General features: G+C 34.2%; 1 protein-coding gene across 50 annotated transcripts in view; it reads left to right on the top strand.

The window, feature by feature from the left end:
* LOC145303484 (uncharacterized) overlaps nt 1-21,195 on the top strand; it is a 578,993-nt gene that overhangs the window by 128,141 nt on the left and 429,657 nt on the right. For all 50 annotated transcript variants that reach the window (XM_080144904.1, XM_080144905.1, XM_080144871.1 and 47 more), the window contains 8 exons: nt 3,403-3,426; nt 6,987-7,550; nt 9,314-9,340; nt 12,988-13,014; nt 13,544-13,579; nt 16,978-17,001; nt 17,124-17,687; nt 18,643-18,669. In XM_080144904.1, the coding sequence (XP_080001030.1) occupies nt 3,403-3,426; nt 6,987-7,550; nt 9,314-9,340; nt 12,988-13,014; nt 13,544-13,579; nt 16,978-17,001; nt 17,124-17,687; nt 18,643-18,669 (1,293 nt within the window). The remainder of the gene's footprint in view (nt 1-3,402; nt 3,427-6,986; nt 7,551-9,313; nt 9,341-12,987; nt 13,015-13,543; nt 13,580-16,977; nt 17,002-17,123; nt 17,688-18,642; nt 18,670-21,195) is intronic.

Genomic DNA, 21,195 nt, shown 5'->3' with positions numbered 1-21,195 from the left:
TGAAAAAGGCATGCTCCCAGTTTCAGACTTGTATCGAGGCAGTGATTGAAGCTGAAGGCGGCTACATTGAATAGATGTCAGCTCTACTACATAATCAAGTTACTTGAGTTGATTTTTGCAATAAAAGTTTTAAAATGAAGCTGTAGTATTGTTTTCCTTAAAGTGACATTTTTATCGTTCCGCCCTGTATAAATGGTTTACTTTGGTTGTTTTGTTTTACAGCATATCAACCGTTTGTGAGTCATTTATTGTTGAATGCGATCATTTTAGTAAAAGCTTTCATGCTTCAAATTCTTTATATCTTCAAATATTTGTTTATGGAGTTTAGTTTTTCCGTTATGTTTTACGACGTATCAACCCTTTTCAGGTCATTTACTGCCGAATCCAATAATTTTAGTAAAATCTTTCACACTTCAAATTCTTTATATTAATAAGTATTTGTACATATGTTTGATTTGATCGTTTTATAGTGGGAAACTTGTATTTTTGTTTTTGGTCCAGCAGAGCATGATTGAGTTTTGCAACGGGAAAAAAGTAATAATATCAACGTTTGGGCCATTTATGCCAGGAAGCCGATATTTTCAGACAGGTTGCACCAGAATAAATTAAGCATCCATCATTTTTTATCTAAGTAGAATTGATGTCTCCGTTCAGTCTCAAAGGTAGCTGCACATGTAATTATGATGCAAGGGTTGCGCAGTCACCAACCACACTTCTCCTGAATCGGCACTGCTTGGGTCCAATGGCAAGGAGAGGTTCAAGATTGACTGAAAACAATGCCAAGATAAACGGAGAGCACATACAATAGTCGGAATTCCCAAATGGTTACCCATTTTAGTACTGACCAGACTCAATGTGTCTTAACTTTGGTGATCTGACGGGAACCGTTGCATCGACATTATTATGTTGTATGTTCTAATTCGAACAATGATGTATGCCATCAGCTAGAATCGAAACAAAAACATCTAGTGCTCCAGCATTATTTTTTACCATCTGAGCCATCAACAGATGGATATGAAAACTCTAAAAATTAACCGAGATTACCGTATAAATGTGCATTTGCACATACGTAGAGAAGCACTTCAAGTCTACTTATGCCTGCCAAGTTTACATTTTATCAAATAGCAGCTATGTTAACGGCTAAAAACCAAATCGAATTTGTCCCACGGGTCCGAATTCCTTGTATATCAAGTTTCAAGTCTGTAGACCAACAACTGACAGAGTAGCTTGGTAGAGACCGTTCCTCACACATACAGACAAACAGACAGACAAGGTCACTTTTATAGATACATAGAGTTATTTTAAATAAAGTACTCCTGCTTTCGAAACATGCTTTGAGAACATATTCTCTAAAATATTTAAAGATATTAAAAACATGAAGCATAATAAAAGTTTACTAAAATGACTAAAATTCGGCATTAAATTGCATAGAAATGGTTGATGTCTAAAATACAAAGCGACCAAACAAACAATTTTTAAATTGTTTTAAAATTAAAATGCAACGAATGTATCAGGTCGGTGCAAAAGATTTCTTTTTCCGCTTTAAAATTTAATTTTGAAAATGAACACCTGTATGTTTCTGAACATCTCTATTCATGACAATAACGTTATTATTATTATTCGTTTGTTCTCGCAAAGGTCATCATCCATAATTAATCACCCTGAATAACCGTTGGTGTTTCCTGGAGTCTGAGTGATAACAAGTCTTCCCAGATTTTTAGTTCTTCTTATCTCTTTTAATACTTATTGCAAATTATTGTTATTATTATTATCATCATTATTATTATTATTATCATCATCATCATCATCATCATCACCACCACCACCACCACCACCATGATGTTAAAAATATAACTAAAAAATCTATCAAAGACATCATTTTAAAATCATATCCCCCCCCCCAATTTTTTTCCTACTAAAAGTAAGTAATGCAGGCTAAGCAAAATATTACTTAATCGGATAGTTTCAGTTGTTCGAAATTGTTTCCAAATATCAGGTCGGTAAAAAATGTTTTTGCTGATTTAAAAGTTAATCTTAACCATGTAAAACTGTGTTTTTAAAAAAAATTTTAAATCCTTATTGATAAAAATAACGACCTTTGCTATCTTTATAACTTGATTCCATCTTATAAATGCCTCGCTCCTAAAATTCTTTATATTTTGATGTGAAATATGAACCTAACTCATAATGTCAACTTAAGGCCATCTAAATGATTTTGTAATCTTCCAAATAAATAAAAATCCAAAGGAGTTAGGTCAGGAGAATATGGACGATGGGGCAAAATTTTCCAACCAAATTCTCTTAAGAGATCTTTGGTCAGTAGCGCTGTGTGAGGACGAGCATTATCGTGATGGAAGATGGCTTCCTTTCTGTTGACTAAAGAAGGTCATTTTTGGGTCAACATTGGTGATAATATTAGAGAAGAATATGAATGATACGTTTAATAATATGAAATATGAATGATACGTTTAATAATATGAAATATGAATGATACGTTTAATAATATGAAATAAGAAAAAGTTGCAAATTAATCATGGTGACATGTTTACGTAATGACAAAATGCGCATAAGATAAATTACAATGGTTTAAAAGGCCACCTTACTACAAACCAGCAAAACTTTTGCACCAACCTGATATTTACGATGTACTGCAATTCTGTTGCATATATATAGACACTCTCGTCTGAGCTCTAATCTGTTATCCCCTCACTCTTGCCGGACTTTCACAAAAAACATATTCGACTAGCTACTCTCATTATCAACAATTTCCCCCACCCTCTATCCGTGCCAAAATCTAAATGCAGATTCCATGAACAAAAACTTTTCTTGGGACTGCCTGCCTGTAGAACACTGTTCCACTGGCCTGCTTGCCGGCTTACTAGAATATTGTAACCTTCAAGTCCAATGTAAACAAGTTCTTGTTGAACCGTCCCTTTAAATAATCAACTTTTACCCAACTTACAACATTAACGATTACTACAAAAATACCTTACATTCATTAACCCTCATCCTTGAGTGACCTTCGGGCCTTGATAAATGGTGATTCTTTTGTAAATAAAAAAAAAAATCAGTAATTGAAAACAAGTGTCGGCAAGTAAAAGCATCTTGAATTTGAAAATTAAAGAATAAACAGATAAATTAAAGCAAAAGAGTTCTTGAGTTTTGTTAGTTGTTGTTTTTTTTTTTTTTTTTCTCAGAAGCAAAAATAACGACAAGGGACAAGGAATTTTAAATCTGAAATTAATCAGAAAAAAAAATAAAATAAAATTCTTTTTTCGCATTTAAAAGCGTGCTCTAAGCAGCTTATCTGTTTATTATTTAATTATATAAAAAAATCATTTATTTAAATTTTTACATTAAAGAATCTTTCATAGTATGTATTCTTTTTTATTTTATTTGTAGAGTGGAGAAAAATTAGACTTCGAGGTGAGTATTACTTAGTGATCTTCCAGGTTTATGTTTAAAAATCTATTTTTAATTTTGTTCACTGCAGACAAGTCATTTTGCCATTGAATAACAACTGTGATGTCACGGAGCCTTTAACACATACATAAATGACCTAGCCGTGGCACGAGTGTGACGTCACAGCAGGATCAGAGGAAAGGGGGGAAGCATGAGGCGAAGCGAGAGACTTTTAAACATGCGTCAACATAGCAGAGTTTGTTTTGTTTTAACCACGTGGCGGCACGACAAGAACTTTTAAGCAAGATTCAAGACTCATTTATCCTCCGAACTTTTAACAAGATTTTCAGATGACTATATACAGTGGAAGGAATTATAGATAACAGCTAGCTACAGCTGCAGACTAAGAAACTGCTAATTGACCCTAAGGGGAAAAACAAGAATGTGGCCATATTTTCGATGGCTTGGAAAATGCATGACAGGCGGCTTGGTGTGGAAACGACCTGTAATAAATGCCTTTTTGTTTCAACTGAAAAAAAAACTTGTGTCGAATTTCTTTCCTTTGTTTCGCTGCGGGAGTTTAATGCACAACGTTAGGTCCATGTTAAAATGTAACGACAATGTTACAGTGATAGGGGTCAGATTTATAAGAAGACAACCTTAGTGAGGAGTTAGGCAGTAAGATGTTTTTTCATATTACATTTAAATTTCTGTGCGATGGTACGGTTGGGAAAACATGGAGTAGAAAAGAAATGACTTATTCAAACCATCAGACAGAACTCACATTTCACATGCCAATACAAGAAAACACACACACACACACACACACACACACACACACAAACACAACCTCCCCCACACACAAACACAGTTATGTGATAAAGTTTCAATGCACCATACATCTTCACACAAGTAAGAAGAAAAATAAATAAAACCAAAAAATAAAACACGAACAAGACCGATAATACTCAATGTCTCTGAATCGACCCAAATAAACCAGTACCAGGACGAAATACATTCAAGCTTGAGAACGTTTAGAAGCACACAACATCTCACTCCTTGGGAAAGTCATTTTTCATCAGAATGGCTTAGTGAAAACATCTACTTTTACAAACTTTTTGAAGGGGACGTTTTAAAGACAAAAGATCGTTCGGAACACGTTAAAATTATTATTTTTTTAATTATTTAAAGGATTTGAAAAATGAAAATATCAAATAAAAAAACAAGTATATAAAAAATAACAATTATTGATTATCCCATTCTTTTAAATATAGTTTTTTTTTCTTGTTAGAATATTTTACCCCATTTTTAACACACACACACACACACACACACGCGCACACACACACATATACATACACACATATACACACACACATACGCACACACATATATATATATATTACTTATATTTAAGTAAAAATTTTAATATCGCTACATAACCATGACAATGTTTCGGTTAGTTAGGTATGAATAACTAAAGACCTTATCAGGTAATATTATTTTTAAAAAGTTAACTCATATATATATATATATATATATATATATATATATATATATATATATATATATATATATATATATATATATAAGAACAAATAGTTAATGAAACATTTCAAAAAACACTTTGAAAAAGAGTTAAAAACATATTTAATTTTAAAAAGGAAACACTAAATAAGTGGATAGTCCTTAATTTGCGGAGTTTCAAAGAAATAATTTCCTTCTCATCAGAGGGTAGGATTTAGCAAAATGCGGGATCGGATTTTGCTTGCAAATGTATTTGATGGAACTGCAAGTAAGTCATACATCTTACGTGATAACAAAAATGAAGCAGAGAGAATAGGACGAATAAAAAAGTGATTTTATGTGAATGGATAGTCTGGTGAAGGGTAAAGTATCCAATGACGGTAAAATCCAAAAATGCAGAATCCAAGAAAGTTAGTTAAATTTCCATTCGCACAAGTAAAATCCAAGGGAATCGCGTGATTGGACATGGAAGAAATGTAAAACTCGACTGTCGGAGCGAGGCTTAATTAAGAAAAATGAGTGAAGAAGAACATATATATATAATACCTACTTATATGATACTTAAATATTATTGCCTCCAATTTGTCATGAGAGACAATGGATATACAAGGATAGCTGTTCGGTGTGTAATTGTGAAGTATGAATTGCGCAATCACCAACCACAATTGACACTGCGCAATCACCAACCACAATTGACACTGCGTGATTTCGGTGGCGAGGAGATGTCCAGGATGACCAGAAATAATGCCGTGATAAGCAGAAAGCACCTGCTATTTTCAAATGGTCACCAATTTAGTACTGACCAAACTCAATGTCACTTAACTTTGGTGATCTAGTGAGAACCGGGGCGTCAACGTGCTTATGCCATACTTATATGTATTAATACTTATAGTCTTCTGTCAGGTACATCAACAAAAGATTGTCACAACTTGGTCCATTCAGTAGCTTTAAACAGCAGATCAATTCAAACAGAAACAGGAAGACAGGAAATATTGAAGCACATTCAGAGGAAGTATTTCACATATGTTGATATAGAAAAAAAGTGGAAAGGAGGGTGCAATACCAGTTGAAGAAAAGAGAATAGCATATATATACGTTGACAGTAGGAGAGACAGATAGACAGATAGAAAGAGAAAGAGAGAGAGAAAAGAGAGAGAACAAGAAATATATGTTTCGAAAATGTTTTCTTCTTTATTTGTTGATTAAATAAAATATACGTAACAGTAGTCTTTGTCTCTGAAATGTCTTAAAAATAAACTTAAATTTGATGCTTCAATAGAAAAATTAAATTAGGATGGTATAGGGAAATTTGTGTAAGTGAGTGTAAGAGAGAAGACTTCGTTGGTACGGTAACATTAAAAAAATGAATGAGATTGCTTGGGTTAGTTGGTGAATAACAGTTGATTGGTTGCTTTTGTTTTACAGCATATCAACTTTTTTCAGGTTATTTAATGCCGAATCTAGTTATTTTGAGGAACGATTTTTAATGGAGTATATATATATTTTTTTTTAGGTCAGATTCTATTTAACCCCTAGTTGGGACCCTAACAGGTACTACCACTCTGGTCAGAGTGTACCTGGGAGCAATGGCAATTAAAGGGTGACTCCACACTCCCCAAGGCCTGCAAGGTGAGGCCTCACCATCGGATAGTTTTATGTCATATCCAGGACCGAATAACAGTTAGAGTAGCATGGTCACTTAACAGGGGAAGGTCAAGGAAAACATTGGAGGAATTAATAAAGATGGGTTTGAGAGAAAGAGGGATAAATGAAGATCTGATCAGAGATTATTTTTGGAAGTCAATCTCTAGAAGCCGTCCAATACATGCCAATACATAAAAGAGATGTTAAAAATCTCTCAACATGGCTGTTAAACAATTTTTTATCAAAGTAATAAAAACAAACATTGTAAAAAGTAGATAAGTTGATAAATTTAAAAATCTATTTTCTTTAAAAAATACTATGAAATTGCTTCATATTCAGCCAATAAACTAGCATCATTTTCATAATTTATGTTTTTAATTAAATTGCATAATTTTCTTCTATTCTCCTTATAGGTTATGACACAGCCCGACTGGACATAATGTTTGTGATTGACACATCCACTTATGTTGGATTGGAGAACTTTAAGAGAGTGAAAAACTTTGTAAAGGATGTTGTTAGGTACTTCCGTATTGCACCCAGGCATGTGAGAGTTGGTTCTATCACTTACAGCACTCGGGTAAGAGATGACTTTAACTTGAAAACCTACAAGGATCTGCATGAAGTTCTAAAGGCCATCGACAGGATTCCATATATGAGAGGACAAGAATACACCAATCGTGCATTAGCATACCTCAGAAGATACTCATTCACTCTACGCAGAGGAGCCAGGCGCCACGTAGCCAACGTTGCCATCGTTATCACCAATGGAAAATCAAACAATCACCTGTGGACCAGACGACAAGCCAAGCTCTTGAAACGTGAACATGTGAAGGTATTTGTAGTGGCCATTGGAGAAATATACAAGCTTGGTGTCGAGAGAATAGCTAGCCGACCGGATTATTGGTTTATTATCAGAGTACCCAACTACAGAATACTTGAAAGATATGCATGGACTTTGGTATACAGGCTATATTGGAGTAAGTAAATCGTTTTTATTGCTTTTGAAAATGATTTTTATCAAAATCACGTTCATATTGGCTAATACTTATCTTTTTATTTCTTTTAAATATTTGGTTCTTTTCATTTACTCTGAGTTTTATATCCTAACAATTTAGAAAAAAATGGCATTTTATGTTTAAATAATGGGATTATTAATTTAAAAAATTTAATAAAAATTTATAAGATGCATATACTTAATCTATATTTAGTAGTGAAAATGCTATTTCAAACTTATGCCCGGCAGAATTTCTAATCTACATATAAAGTCTCATATTATAGTGTATTTATTTCTACAAACATTATTGGCTACACATATGCATCCATGTTTCCAATGCAACATTAGAGAAGTACTGTCTTTAGATTTGGCCTGAAGTCGCTGCTTCTTTAAAGAAGTTTTTTTTTTTTTACACAAAAAGGCCCGGAAGCCACTCAGGGATAAGTGTTATTGCAAGTACATTACGTTAGTATGGAGATTTGATGAAGCGTTTACTTAAGGGGGGCGGTTCATTAGGAATTTGTTAACGTTGGACTTGAACACATCCAAGTTGTAGTCAGGTGGGAAGCAGGCAGACGGAACAGAGTTCCACAGGCGTGCAGTTCTAAGAAAGAAGCTTTGTTCATGGAATCTACGTTTTGATTTAGGCACAGATAAAGAGTGGGGGAAATTTTTACAGTGGATTCGGCTAGACGGGTGTTTTTCGTGAAAGATTGGCGAGGAGGGACCAGAGATTGGAGTTCAGACGAGCACCTGCCATGGAAATAACGATAAAACAAGGATAGGCTCGCAACGTCTCTTCTGTGGGAGAGAGGTTGCAGGGTAGAGAAAAGGGCATCCCCCACTAAGCCACGAAGTCTATTTTGTACTCTGTCAAGGCAGGATAGGCTGTTTTTAGCAGCTCCTTCCCAGATATGGCAGCAGTATTCCATCCTTGGACATACTTGGCTTTTATATAGGCAGAGAATTGCATCAATAGTGAGATATCTTCTTGAGCGGTAGAAGGATCCCACCATCTTTCCAGCGACCTTGGCAACAGACTTGATGTACGTGTTCCATTTCAGATCAGGAGTAAAGGTCAAACCCAGAAGCTTGTCAAAACACTCTCAGACGAGAGCCATCCAGCTCAATTGATGCCAGATGGGGATCAGAGCGTTGATGATGTAAGGATAGGAGTTTGATTTTAGATGCATTAAAGGTAACCAGCCACGTATTCCCCCACTGAACCACACGCTCAAAATCAGAGGAGAGAGAATCAGAGAGAAGTTATAACAGAAAGATGTATGCATATATGCAGCCAATAATGTTGGTATTAATAAATATACTATAATTACACTCTACTTGTGAGTGAGTACTTTTTAATAAATACTGAATTTTCAGTGGATTTACATCTAGTCAACAACAACGATACAATCATTTTACAAAGTAATATATAGATGCATTGATGTTTTTTAAGATTTATATTTCAGACTTAAGCTTGAAAAACTGACGAAAATTTATGTAAAATTGCAATTGATCGTTTTTATATTTTATGGTAAATGATACAGCACATATTATGCATATTTCACATCCATTGTTTAACAGTTTAATCCATGTTTTGCATCCAATATTTATGAAGTAAATCTGATCAAAACTGATTTTCGTCTTATGGTCATGTTCTTTTTCAATTCATGTAAAAAAAAATAAGAAAGAACTCCGTCTATTTCTTTTTCTCTATAAACTTCATTGTATATTTTTCTTTTTCAGGCTTTGACAGGAACTGGGACGTAAAAGGTGAATTATGCTTGAACTTTAATCTCTCAACAGTGTAACATCCTGCATCTGTGAAATTATTGATAATCATTTTGTTCGATTTACATCCGTCCTACAATTTATTTATTTATTCCTGTTTTTCGTCATCAAATCGATCTATACACTATTAAAACTCTGTAGAGCACGCATACTTGTTTGTCCCCATGCACACTGGATGACGTCATCAAAATCCCACTAATTTATATACTACTTGATCTATTGTGTTGATCTATTCAATATTCTTGTTAGATCACCTGGTCAGTACTAAGATGGGTGATCATTTGGGAATTCCAGGTGATGAATATACTCTCTGCTTATCTCGGCATTGTTTCCGGTCATCTAACATTTCTCCTTGCCACTGGACTCAAGCAGTGCCGATTCAGGAGAGGTGTGGTTTGGGCTTGCGCAACTCTTGCCTCACAATTACAAATGCAGCTACCCTTACAGGGGGTATCCATTGTCTCTTGAGATTGAACAGAGAAATCGTATTCAATATGACAAGGAAAATAGGCTCCCTCTACCATGCTAGAAAACGTTTCATACCTGCCGGTATCATTTATTTCTAAAAGAAAAACCATCATCCATCCATATATGGAGTATTATTGTCACATTTGGGCTGGTGCACCAACCATTAACCTCTTCCTCTTAGAAAGGGTGCCAAAAATGTCTTTAATCTAATAGGTTACACACTATCTACCACGATCCATCCCCTGTCCCATCACTTCAATTTTGTATCCTTATGTAATGTGTTCCAGTGAGCTTGTTGTTCCTGTTCCCCATTAAATGAACACACCCGATTATCATGATAATCAGCTAGCTCTCATTTCTGTAGAGATCTTCAGATGCGGGAAGATCTTTTGCTTTGATAGCTTCTTTTCTTCTACTGCTAGCATTCAGAATTCTATCTCTGCTACTTGTTTCCCTGACTGTACTAACATGCTGAAATTTAAATGTAAAATGAACAAACATCTCGCTGCATAACTCCTCACTTAGAATACCATTATAGATCTGGTCCCTAATTCACAGTAGCCCATTATGCCCCAATGGCAGTGTACCATGTTTAAGGTAAATAAAAAAAAAATAAAAATGACTAAGTCCATGAACATTTCTATCCTGACAGTTTTTTTTTTAATTATCTATGTACTTTAATAACAGAAAATATATGCTAAAATATTCATTAATTCTGGATATTCAAAAATTTGTTTTAATTTTTCTATTAAGGTCATTTTATCCAATAGCATATAGTCATTTTTCTGTTGGTTAAGAGGGCAATAAGTATGTTCATGGATTAAGCCTGAGCCTAAACCCAGATGTGCGTATCCTGCTTATTGATATGCTCACACAAGTGACAATGAGTTTTGTCATTAAAAAAAAATCAAATCTAACAAGCCAGAGCCATTTTTAATCCTTCACCAAATGCTTCTCATTTTGCTTCATTGCGATCGGTTTGTCTCTGTAAGGAAAGACATTAAGATTATCTTGGAGGATCCTCAAAACTGATGTTTCCGAAATGCAAGAGATGGCATGTTCATTTTCTGGGAGATTCCTTGAAACGTTCTCGTAAAATCCGGATATTGTTAGGAATTATGGTTGGACGATGTTGATCACAGTGGTTTTGTGGGCATCTGCAACACTTTCTGTCTTCAGAAATTTGGTTACCAAACGTTTAAGTGGCCTTCTATCAGATATATTGTTCTCGCCAAAATCATTCCTGCATTGCTGCTGCTTCAGAAGAACTGATTTTAAGGTATAAAATACCTCAATAATTTTTATCCGTTACTGCATAGTATAGAGTCTAGTTGAATCCATAAAAACTTTTCCAGACCTGCTGTCTACATTATCTGAAAAATATGGAAAAAATTGCACACATAGTTGAGATGAAAAATTTTTTGAATTGCACTCAACTTGTCTCTACTCTATCATTTTTTCATAGCAAGTGCTCGTCTGAGCTCCAATCTATGGTCCCATTCTTTCACAAAAAACACTTGTCTAGCGAAAACCACTATCAATAAGTCTCCCCACTCTCTATTGGTGCTTAAACCTAAATGTGGATTCCATGAATAAAGGGTTTTTTTCCAAGAATTACCCGCCTGTGGAACTCTGTTCTGCTGGTCTGCTTTCCAGCTGACTACAATATTGTTGTCTTCAAGCCCAATGTAAACAAGTTCTTGTTGAACTGCCTTCTTAAATAACCCAATTTTCCACTCCTAACAATTACTATGCTATTGTCCTAATGACTAGTGCACACATATTAACTCTTATCCTCAAATGGATTCCGGGCCCTGATAAGTGGCGATCTCTTTAAAAAATTATTCAAAAGACTTATTTTGATTTTGTACAGAGAAGAGTATAACATATTTGCAACGTTTTGCAGGGTTATATACGTTATCTTGCCTTCATTACTCAACGTGATTACAGCATGAAATTTGGCACCCTTGGAAACTTAGTGCACACTGATCAGAAAACTAACAATTGTATATAAATGTCCTGATATATATTCATGTGGATGTCTGTGAATACATACGCTTGTATCTCTAAGGGTTTTTTTTTAATTTATTTTAATGACACAAAATATATGCTAAAATATTCTTTAGTTTTGAGATTGAGTTATGTTTAAAAACAATTTCAATTTAATTCTAATTATCTGTAAATTGTAATTAACTGAACAAATCGCCCATCTCTAATAGAGCTATCTTCGTATTTCTTTCCCTCTCTCTCTCTCTCTCACTGTATGTTGATTCAATTACTCTCTAATATATTTTAATGTCTCTGTGAGCAATGAGAGAAAGAGTGACTCTCTAATTTACATAGTGTGTTCGTACACACCGTAAACATATTATGCAAAGTAGATAGCTAAATAATACGACACTTTACTTTTATATTATTCATAACAACTAGCAGAACCCGTGGAAATTCCACGGTAGCTGAAAATTTTTAAAACACATTATAAATGAAATCAATAAAAAAATAAAATTTAAAAACAAATAACGACGAATTTAAAACGATTTTTTTGCAAATTCTAAAATAAGTTGATTTGAAAAGTTTAGATTCTTTGTTCAATGAAAATTCAACACAAAACATATTGTTTTGTTTTCTGAATAATTTCTTCATATAAATTATAAAGGAACAGATGTCAATTCACTTGCACAGTTTTTTTTTTTTAATTTTAAAAAGAAATTATAATAAAACAAACTTACAGGCTCCTCTCAACATATTAAATGATAAAATAAAATAGCTAATTTAAAACCGTAAACAGGCAACTATATTTTTTTGTTGTTGTTGTTTTGAAAAATTTTTGGAGACGGTTTTTAATGATTTTTAACTGATAAAGAGTGACTATAAAGGGAGATAATTCGTTTCTCATTAATTAATGTTTGTGATGATGATAGTTTTTTTGTGACACTGAACGTACGGACAAGTTAATTAATATTTAGATATTATAGAAATAAAGAGATCATTTTGATTCATGCGATAAAAAGAAAGTCACAGTTTATGAATTTTTTAATGAAATCAAAGTGGAGCAAATAACGATAACAGTTGTGACCCAACTGTTCTAGTCAATCTATATATGTTACCTACGTATTTAGTTTCTACAGTCTCATGCATTTCTGTTTCTACTTTGTCGGCAGATTATCGAGAACGTTTGGAATACATGAGTAAGTATTCTTTTCTGCTTTTTCTTTTGATACAACAATTTTTTTTGTTATATTTTCCATTTTTTCGTTTTTAGAACAATTAGTAAGCAGCATGAAATAAGTATTGAATTATTTTTTATGAATAGCTTCATTATTAAACTAGCTGTCCCTATCCGGAATTGCCCAGGAGTATTTTTACTCCCGGGCAGTCAGGATGCCAGATGTGACACTACAATACAAATGTCAATTCATCCATCCAAACAAAGATTTTACTCGTTATAGTACTTATCCGGATTGTGTTTTGATAAGTATACTTTCAAGCTATGAATGAATTTGCGCATGCGCAAAAGTAATAAAAATACTTCAGCAAGTTGAAATTAACATTTTGCATTTCAAATTTGTTGACATATTTCTGTACACGTTATTCATCCACCTAAACAAACATTTTAATCATTATAGAACTTATCCTGATTGTGTTTGATAAGTATACTTTCTTACACATCACTCTGTCAAAGGCAAATAATTATGAATTTATCGAATTTCCTTGCAGGAAATGAAGAGATCTTCAGAAAGTATGAAGAAGAAGGTATGTTCGTTTCTATTTTTCAAATTAAATACTAACTGTGTTGACGACAAAAACTTGTACATCAATTTATATTCATGTGTAGTTGGATAAACAATAAGCATATTGTTGGGGTTGCACCCTTTCCCCTCATACAGATTCTGACGATAGATAAATTTTCTGCAATCGAATAGTCTGGACCTGAGACTCAAAGGGAGTGGTTTGTAACCTTACTTTGTCCTTCCAGTTGAGCGGAGTCCCACTCAACCAGTATACGTTTCTGTATTTTCTGTTGATATATATTTCGTTTCACTGTTTCCAAGCCTTCTCATTCATCTTTCAACATTTAAACCATAACACATATGTAATTTTCCTTCTTTTTCTAATGTCAGCTTACATACCTATGCAAAGCAGAAATAAGTTTAACTTGTTATAGAATTCGGTCAAAAAACTTGATTAACCAATGTAAGAAATCTGTTTGCAAATAAAACTTTGGTTAAGGATCAAACTAAACATTAACATATTACAATTTATTTTGCAGTATTAGACACGTTATCTCCCGTCACTGCTCAAAATCTGATCATTTAATATTAGTTTTGCAACACTAAGTCAAAATAATAATAATAATAATAATAATAATAATAATAATGAGAAGAAGAATATTAATAATATAAGAAACACATAAAAAACGAAACAGAACTACTACTGACAGCTGTACAAAACAATGCGATTAGAACTAACATTAAAGCTGAAATAAATAAAACTCAGGAAAACAGTAAATGTAGACCCTGTGAACAAAAAGCCCAGATGGTAAACCACATAATAAGTGAATGCAGCAACCTAGTCCTCAAGGAATACAAGAAAAGACACTAATGCATTGGAAAAGCAGTACACTGGGAACTCTGAAAATGACTGCACTTCAAACATGCAGACGAATAGTGCAGGTAAACAAACTGGAGAAACTAGAAACTAAAGAAACTAGAAAACAAAAACCACAAAATATTTTGGAACGTGAAGGTACCAGCAGATAAACTCATTCAAGCAAGAAGAGTCGGCGTTAAAATAATTAACATAAATCCATTGCCAAGGTTGCTGGAAAAATGGTAGGATCCTTCTACCGCTCCAGTAGATATCTCACGGCTGATGTAATTCTCTATCTATATAAAAGCCAGGTACGGTCAACGTATAAAAGCCAGGTACGGTTGCCACATCTGGGCAGGAGCTGCTAGAAGCAGCTTATCCTGCCTTGACAGAGTTCAAAATAGACTTTGTAGCTTAGTGGGGGATGCCCTTTTCTCTTCCTTGCAACCTCTTTCCTACTGAAGCGACTGTGCGAGCCTGTCTCTGCTTTATCGTAATTTTCATGGCAACTGCTTGTCTGAACTCCAATCTATGGTCTCCCCTCGCCAATCTTTCATGAAAAACACTCGTCTAGCTGAAACCACTGCCAATAATTATCTGTGCCTAAACCAAAACATAGATTCCATGAAAAAAACTTCCTTCTTAGAACTGCACGCCTGTGGAACTATCTTCCATTTACCTGTTTTCCAGCTGACTACAATTTTGTCGTCCTCAAGTCCAATGTAAACAAATTCTTGATGAACCGTCCCTTTAAGTAATCCAATTTATCAAATCTCCACTACTAACGATTACTACAATATTATCTCATTGACTACTGTACACTCAATAACCCTTATCCTCGAGTGGGCTCCGAGCCTTGATAAGTGGTGATTCCTATGACAAACACAAAAGAATAGTTCAGCATGAAAATAAATGGAACACAAAAGATTGCTGTGCACATCAAACTTTTGAAAGAATGGAAAACGTTGAGACAGTTTTATTTGCATGATTTCAATATTTACTTAAACAGGGCAATTCTATCCCCACCTCCCTTGATGTCCACGTCCATAGCTTTCTCTGATTCATAATTACAAGCAATGATGGCAGACATATTATTTTCAAACAGCTCAAAAGTACTAGAAGGGCTTTCTACAGCTAGTTTTCTCAGGGATCGTCATCCTTTTCTTCCTCACTGTCGTCAAGGGCCAATTTTTTAAGTGGTCATTAGTCTTCATCCTTGTCATCCGCAAACCCTGACTCTGCATTATCGCTGGAGATGGTCTTCTTTCATTTCCTTTTCTTGCAGGTCGACATTTTCTTTTTAATTGCCTTTCTTCCTAGAGGGCGGATCCCCAGCCTCCACGTGTATACTTCATAAAATCACTAGATAACATTGCTAGGTATCAAATACATGTTAACAAGTATTTCAAAGGAAGAAATCTGTTTCAAAGTAAAAATACAGTTGCATTGAAAGCCATGTTTAATTTCAGCAGAGTTTCCCATGAATAGCTAATCTGTATGTCTTGGAGATGAAAAAGAGTCTTCGCTGGGTAGCTGATCTGTATATTTCTTGAATTTTAAAAGTTTGCAGACAAAGAGCAAAGATCGTTCTCGTGTGGATCTGAAAAATTATGTGCGCTAATTTTAAAAGATCCAATATTTTTATGGAGTGATTTCGGTTTCTGATTGGTTGCAAGCAAAATGTGGCTCCATTTGATTGGTCAGTTCCAATCGCTAGTTTTTATAAGTAGAACCTTCCAATTTTTATTCATTGTTGCAATATTTTTTTACTAATAGGGTTATGGTCCCACACAGTTGAGAGATTCTATTTATAAACGATGCTGCTAAGAACTGACGAATCAAATTAATTCACGTTCTGCTACCAACCAATCAGAAACCAGAATTGACCATAAAATTTAAACCTTTTCTTTAGCAACCTTACATGTGTTTTCTTCGTGTCAACACGGGAAGAATTTTTTGCTTTGTGGATTCCAACTCAAGGGCTGTCTACTGAGAACCAGTCACCTCCAGGACTTGTGTAGAACAACTAACCATCAGAAACTATTCTGAAACTAAACATGGCTTACAACCTATATATATATATATATATATATATATATATATATATATATATATATATATATATATATATATATATATATTGCAACAGTATCTCACATTCATATCCACACAAAAACTGTGAATGTTTTACTTACCTGAAAAATGGATCAAAATCGATAGTGTGCAATCATAAAAGGTGGGATGGCACTGGATGACAATGGCAGAATGGCAAGAAAAAACGAAAGGAAGTTTACTCTACCAAGTGGAAAGCTAAAGGTTAGATTGAAGCAAAACTGACGGATTTATTTCCTGTCAACTGTATGGGGAAGAGGAGGAGTGGAATATACCAGATCACTCTACTACATTTAGAAAAACTTAAGTTTCTTAATTGATATCCAAAATGTAAAGACCTCTGTTTATTCTTATCAATTTTTACATAATGGAAACCATCCCTTGAATTGAAAATTTTGCTTTTTTTTCTTTGAAAAATGTATTATTTGATTTTCTTTTTATTATTCCAGAGCGAAAAGACATTAAATTGCCAGGTTCGTAGCATTTGCTGATTAATTTGCTAATTTTCATGACGAATGACTGTTCAGTCGATTTTTTATTAACTCTTGGCAATTCTACAATTATTCATAAAAAATAATTCTCTGTCTTCCCACAGGTTATAACAAAGCACAACTGGACATCATGTTTGTAATTGACACATCAACTTATGTTGGATTGAAAAACTTCAGGAGAGTGAAACACTTTGTAAAGAACGTTGTCAGGTATTTCCGTATTGCACCAAGGCATGTGAGAGTTGGTGCTCTCACCTACAGCACTCGAGTAAAAAATAACTTCAACTTGAAAACCTACAAGAATCTTCATGAAGTTCTACGAGCCATTGACAGAATTCCATATATGAGAGGACAAGATTACACGAATCGTGCATTGGCATATCTCAGAAAATACTCATTCACTCTAATACGTGGAGCCAGGCGCCATGTAGTCAACGTTGCCATCATCATTACTAACGGCAAATCAAAGAATCTGAGGTGGACAACAAAACAAGCTAACCTCTTGAAACGTAGGCATGTCAAAGTGTTTATTGTGGCTATTGGAAAAGTGTACGAGCTCGGTCTGAAGATAATATCAAGCCGACCGTATGATTGGTTTATCATCAGAGTACCCAACTACAGAATACTCGAAAGATATGCATGGACATTGATATACAGACTATATTGGAGTAAGTACATTGTCATTAGCGCTATTAATGTTTGTTAATAATTCCTTAGTGTTTTCTTTTCAATTTTATTCAACTTGTTTTTTTTTTCAATTAATTCATCATCTTAAGCAATGTGACAATACAACACAGATGACAATTCTTTTCATAATAATGTAATTATAGATGTTAGTAATATGCAAAATACGTTTTTGTAGTGTACAAGCTGTATCTACACGCTGCTATCCGGGAATCTTTGTTCCACGTTTATTTTAAGACTATGCAGTTTTTCTGTTATTTGTTTTAATTTCTCTTGTATTTTTTTAATATTTGAAAAATAGGATTGCAAATTAATTCATTTATTACAGAAATGTATTTTTAATCAATATGCGTCAATAGCTTAAAAACTTTAATTTTTAAATAAACACGAAATTACTAAGAAACTTTAAATGCTTCCAAGGGAAGCTATTCTTCAGGAAAAACATCCTTGCTCTTTAACTATTACTATAATGAGTGACGGAAACGATCAACGAAGTAAAAATTGCAAGTGTTTTAATATTTAAGAAGAATCGCTACGGAAAAATCCATGTGAAAAGTGTCCCTAGTCAGAATAAGTATTTTCAAAATGAAATTAATGCAAAAGAAAAAAAAGTTCATACTAATAACCTTGTTACAAACGAAAGCTAAAAAGTGTTCTGTCTCGAATCAAATATTAATATGTGAGGTGGATTTCTATTTGGTTCTGACTGAAAATTCCACAAGATAGCTATGTAGAGAGATGAGATGACCTATTTAAATATTTGAAATGCGTAATCCTCTTGAATTGTTTTGTACTGAAAGTTACATGAAAGAGTTTGTCATATCAATAAGATGAAGTGTCATCGATGTATAATCGTTGCCCAATAGGTTTTGTTAAAAATTTACGCAAACAATTATAAAAGGAATCCAGTTTTTAAATAATTTTCTTTCATTTTTGCAGGTTATGATAGAAGATGGGACTTAAAAGGTTGGTCATATTTTAAGTCTACTTTCCTCTTTAAAGACAAAACTCTACTTCCAACAATCTAAGACACAGTGTCATGTAAAAAAAAACCCAGACAATTCTGAATTGCAGCAAAAATATAAATTGCCTCAGTATAAAAACAGATGCTACATTTTTTTTTTACAAGGTGGTCACCACTTATCAAGCCCCGGAAGCCATTCAGGGATAAGGGTTATTGCAAGTACAGTATGTTAGTATGGATATTTAAAGTGTCTACTTAAGGGGGCGGTTGATCAGGAATTTGTTTACGTTGGACTTGAAGACATCCAAGTTGTAGTCAGGAGGGAAGCAGGCAGACGGAACAGAGTTCCACAGGCATGCAGTTCTAAGAAAGAAGCTTTGTTCATGGAATCTACGTTTTGATTTAGGCATAGATAAAGAGTGGGGAAAGTTTTTGACAGTGGATTCAGCTAGACGGGTGTTTTTTGTAAAAGATTGGCGAGGGAGGACCAGAGATTGGAGTTCAGACGAGCACTTGCCATGGAAATAACGATAAAACAAAGATAGGCTTGCAACGTCTCTTCTGTGGGAGAGACGTTGCAGGGAAGAGAAAAGGGCATCCCCCACTAAGCCACGAAGTCATTTTGCTTCTAACGAAAAAGGACAAGCAAATGCTTTTAACATTTTAAAAATGCCTATGTCCCTATTTACTTCCCTTCCCCATAAGGGTAGAGTTAGATAAATGCCGGTTTTTAATGTGAAAAAAAAAAGGTGCGCTCCGCAAAAAGAGGGCGCTTTGGATTAAGACAAATTTGAAATGATAAATGCGTCAGTCTAGAAAGATTTCTCCTTAACAAATCAAGGACAGAAAAGATGAAATATAATACCAGAAGAGATGCTGCACTTTGCACCTAGCCAAACATTTAGTAGCACATTGTGTAAATTTCAAGGTGGTCGTTGGTTTCCACTTATAATATTGAAAAAAAAAAAAGAACTAGAAGAAAAACAGTGGCATGCATCAAAATTGTGAGAAGGGCATCCAATTATATTTAAATCATCTTTTCTAAAATGATTTCTCAATACTAAGACTTATACTTGATTCTATGAAGCATACAATCAAGAAGTTGGCACCTGGCATCATAACAGAATTGCCAGACCTTTTGATGCCACTGTATGCAATGAAACCAACAGATCGCTAAAACCCTGCCTCATCAAGAGATATTTTTCAACTATGAACATTCTACACAGAGAGAAAATAATGACTGGTTCAAAATCATAATTGCTTGTAAAAATCTGAAATGGAGCACATACATCAAATCTGTTGCCAAAGTCGCTGGAAAAAATGGTTGGATCATTCTACCACTCCAGTAGATATCTTACTGTCGATGCAATCCTCTACCTGTATAAGAGTCAAGTACGTTCTAGGATGGAGTACTATTGCCACATCTGGTCAAGAGCCACTCAGAGCACTCTGTACTATCTTGAAAAAACGGACTTTGTAACCTAGCAAGTGATGCCCTTCTCTCTTCCCTGCAATCTCTTTCATACAGAAGAGATGTAGTGAGCCTATCTTAGCTCTATTATCATTTTCATGGCAAGTGCTATGGATTCCATGAATGAAGCTTCTGTCCTAGAACTGCTCGCCTTTGGAACTCTGTTCTGCTGGTTTGCTTTCCAGCTGACTGTGATATTGTTGTCTTCAAGTCCAATGTAAACAACTTTTTGTTGAAGCGCCTACTTAAATAAACTAATTATTTCAAATTTCCACCACCAACGACTACTACGCTATTGTCCCAATGGCTACCGTGCACACATTAGCCCTTATCCTCGAGTGGCCTCCAGGCCTTGATAAATGATGGCCCCCTTTGTAAAAAAAGAAGTATCTGGTCAGTACAAAATCTTTTGCTGGTTTGTAGAAAAGGTATTTTATACAATTCTAATTCATTTAATGCATATTGTTATTACTTAAACATTTCACAAAGATGAATGTATGGCTTTTTTTTTTCGGATTATTAAAGCATCATTCATATTTTTATGCAATCTTTTTTTTTTTTTTTACCTATGTTGACCTGAAAGTCAACAGCTTCTATCAAGCTTATTCTCACACAACACTACTGACCAAAGTCTATTGGGAGAATTTGGTTGGGAAATATTGCCTCATCCTACATATTCTCCTGACCTAGCTTCCTCAGATTATCACTTATTTTGAAGATTACAAAACCTTTTAGATTGCCTTTGGTTAACATTACGAGAGGAAATTGAACATGATTTAGATTCACATTTCACATCAAAGTCTAAAGAATTTTACAAGCGAATCATTTATAAGTTCATTGACAGATGGAATCAAGTTATAATATAAAGATTTATAAAAACACACAGGTTTTTATTTCCAAAATGAAATTTGAAATCGGACAAAAAAATTTTCTTTATTCGTTTTCCTAAATTAAAGATTTTTTCGGCGCTTCTACACTATTAGAACGAAATGTTGTAGTCGATAAATGGAATTTTCAGATAAAAAAAAACAATGGTTTCTACTGATTTTTTATTTTT

Source organism: Euprymna scolopes, chromosome 19 (genome assembly GCF_053919585.1).
Source record: "Euprymna scolopes isolate OS-2025 chromosome 19, ASM5391958v1, whole genome shotgun sequence".
Taxonomy (NCBI): Eukaryota; Metazoa; Mollusca; class Cephalopoda; order Sepiida; family Sepiolidae; genus Euprymna; species Euprymna scolopes.
Note: the sequence above shows the minus strand (reverse complement) of the source record. Positions and strands in the feature narration are given on the sequence as shown.